This window comes from Gekko japonicus, unplaced genomic scaffold (assembly GCF_001447785.1).
Source record: "Gekko japonicus isolate JY-2015 unplaced genomic scaffold, Gekko_japonicus_V1.1 scaffold2876, whole genome shotgun sequence".
In the NCBI taxonomy this organism is placed as follows: domain Eukaryota; kingdom Metazoa; phylum Chordata; class Lepidosauria; order Squamata; family Gekkonidae; genus Gekko; species Gekko japonicus.
The window spans coordinates 71,830-74,675 of record NW_015172098.1 but is presented as its reverse complement, the minus strand read 5'-3'; the positions used below and the strand labels follow the sequence as shown (position 1 = coordinate 74,675).

General features: G+C 57.5%; 1 protein-coding gene across 1 annotated transcript in view; it reads right to left on the bottom strand.

Annotated features, from left to right (window-relative positions):
* DBX1 (developing brain homeobox 1) overlaps positions 1–537 on the bottom strand; it is a 7,398-nt gene extending 6,861 nt beyond the window's left edge. The window contains exon 1 of the mRNA XM_015420940.1: positions 95–537. Coding sequence (XP_015276426.1) covers positions 95–537 — 443 coding nt within the window. The remainder of the gene's footprint in view (positions 1–94) is intronic.
* Between the last annotated feature and the right edge of the window lie 2,309 nt (positions 538–2,846).

The window sequence follows — 2,846 nt, the reverse complement described above, 5'->3', positions numbered from 1 at the left end:
TGGTGAAGGCTCCTCGCTGCTGCTGGCCAAGGAGGGCTTGCAGGGCGGGATCGAACCTGGCCTGGCCCACCTCCCCCGGGGCACGCCAGAGGACCCTCCCCCCCAGGAGCGAACCGTCCCCGGAAGTGGGGGAGCCCGGCGGGGCAGCCTACCTGTCCTGGGCGTCGACGACAGGATGGCGTTGACCCCGAACTTCAGGAAAGTGGCCTCGTTGGCGGGAGAGGCGGCGGTCTGCGCGGAGCAGCCCCGTCTCGTCCCGGAAGGGGCGGGAGGGACCATCTCGGAGCAGCGCCCCCCGCCGTCGGTCCCTCCCCCGGCGGCGGCCCCGGAGCGGGGCGGAGACAGGCTGGGCGGGGGGGCGCCGCCGCTTCGGGGCAGGTAGGCGGCCGGCCTGCTGATCCTGATGAGGTCTTCCACCAAGAAGCTGGAGTGGCCGGAGAAGGCGGACTGCAGCGACGGAGGCAGCGTGAGGGTGGGCGTCGGCCGCAGGAGACTCGGGTACACGGCGGGAGGCGCGATCAGGCTGGGGAACATCATGGCAAAGCCCAGAGCCCGAGCGGAGGCGCCTTCCGACGTTCCCGAGGGCCGCCCGAGGCGTGGGGTGGCTCTCTCGCCTCCTGGAGAAGACAGCCGCCGCAGGTCCTGCCCTGGCTTGGCCCCCCTCCCCGCGCTCCTGCCCGGCCACCTCCTGGCAAGACCCACCTCGCGGGTCCGGCAGGGCTCTCCTCGCCCTGCCTCCTGCCCGGCGGGTTTTATAGGGCTCCGCGCCGCTCAAGCGCCTTCTTCGGTGACAGCTCCAACAATGGGGGTCTCCACTTGAGTCTCATTCACCGCCAGCCCGGGGCTCTCCGATTGGTCCCGGGGCGCAATTTATGATTGGATTAGACTTCATAAGCAAGCCTCGCACAATGGGCCGGCCACAAAGAATGTGCGGTCATCAGTTTTGCATATTGACCGCCTCTTTTGGAAAGGCGTCGCTCCAAAGGCTCCCAGCGGGGTTTTGTTCCGTAGCAACCCGCGCAGACACACACACGCACGCACCCCAGCTAATTAAATGCCTATTTCTTTTTTAAAAAGTTTCAAATGACATCTCGTCTCCTGGGAGGGGGAAGGGGGAATCTTTTTTTTTTTTAAAAGAAAAGCACTAAATTTATTTGCTTCCCGCCCCCCCCCCTTTTGCTTTCTGGAAATAAATCAATAAATATTCATATAAACTTAACTAAGGGCTTTGGGGAGAATAGAAGATACAAATGAGGGGAGACGGAAAGAAAGGTCTAATGTGGATGAAAAGGGTTTTTTGATATGGGATCCGATAGTGAGCTGAGCGGATATTTGGGGCTTTGGTCCCCCCCCCCCCAATACCGATCCGGGGAAGACCCGCCAGTAACCTTGCAAGTTTCCCGACTCCAATGTTTAGTGCTTGCCCAGGAGGCCGCCTGGGAAAACGGGATCGTCTAGTTGCGGCCCAGGTGCTTGGTTTCTCAGAAGGGCCCGGCGCTCTTCTGGGTTCGTATACGGTGGGAGTTCAAGCTAGAAAAGCGTCTCCATCATTCATGGCCCTTTTTGAAACCAAAAAGATAAGTATTTTGGGGTAACCCGTTTTCTTTCAAACTCTGTGGCACAGGAAGTCTCACGGTTCTCCCTTCCTTTAATCCCAAAGGCGCATTAACTTTACTTTAGACGCCACTGCAAACCGGTTAAACTGTGGACGAACTCCCCCCCGATTCACCGTCCAGCCCTAAAGATATCCTTTAGACATCCAGTCTTGCATTTATTGAAGGGAAGCCGTTGTTTCCCTTTAAGTCCTGTTGCTTGCGCGCCTACGGGTTTGTTCGCACGGGAAGGTCAAGCAGCAGCGCCATCCGAAACAGGATCGCGCCCTTCTAAAGCTCCCTGCCTTCGACTGCGTCAGAAGAGGATAACTATTAGTCCGCCGTCCTGCGCAAGTTTATCTGAAAGTGAATTCCCGCAACTCCGTGGGAGTCGTTGAGGAGACGCAGCGCTGCCTTTAGAGCGCCAGTCAGATGATCTGAGCTTTCGCTCTCCTTTTTTTTTTGCAACAGAAATTATAGTCAGCAACGCCTGAGGGGATAAGTCCCAGAAGTCACAGCCCCCCACTTTATTAACCCCTCCGTGTACGCTAACCTTTATTGGTCGGTCCTCCTGCAAGATTTGAGATTCTAGGATCTGGGGTGTGTGTGTGTGTGTGTGTGTGTGTGTGTGCTTTGTTTCCCTGGATCTCGTTCCCCTACAGTGAGAGTCCCCTACACATGCCAATGTCACTTTTCGCCACCCCGAGTCTTACTTTACAGCTTGATCCTAAACTGATCCCCTTGCCAAGAAAGCACACCTAGGCTGCGATCACACCCACTAAATAATCCACTGTCGATGCACTTTGGAATTGGATTTTTTCCAGTTCACACCGTACAATCCAGTTGGGAAGTGCACTGAAAGTGGATTGAAAGTGGCTCATTTGGTGTGTGCCGTCGCAGCCCTGGGCGCTCATCCTTTGAAGGGAGTTTGGGAGAACACCGTTTCTTCTTAGCTCTCAAAGCGGAGCCAAACTGAAGACCCCACCCACCCCGGGTTTTTTTTGGGGGGAAGATTCTCTGCCCGGAGGCGGGGCGCGGATGGTGCCCAAGGCTGCTAAAAAGCTGGGGGGGGGGAGGACGGGACGGGAGGAGCGGGTCGGTTCAAGGCCCTGATGAAAGAGGCCCCCTTAGCAAAGGCTTCTTTGGGGCCTGTCTGCTGCAGAATCTAACAGATGTGTTAAAACGTCCAGCGTTTGAAATCCCCCCCCCCCCCCCCCCCCTTCCATCCCTTTGGTGCGGGCGGGCCTTGCCCCC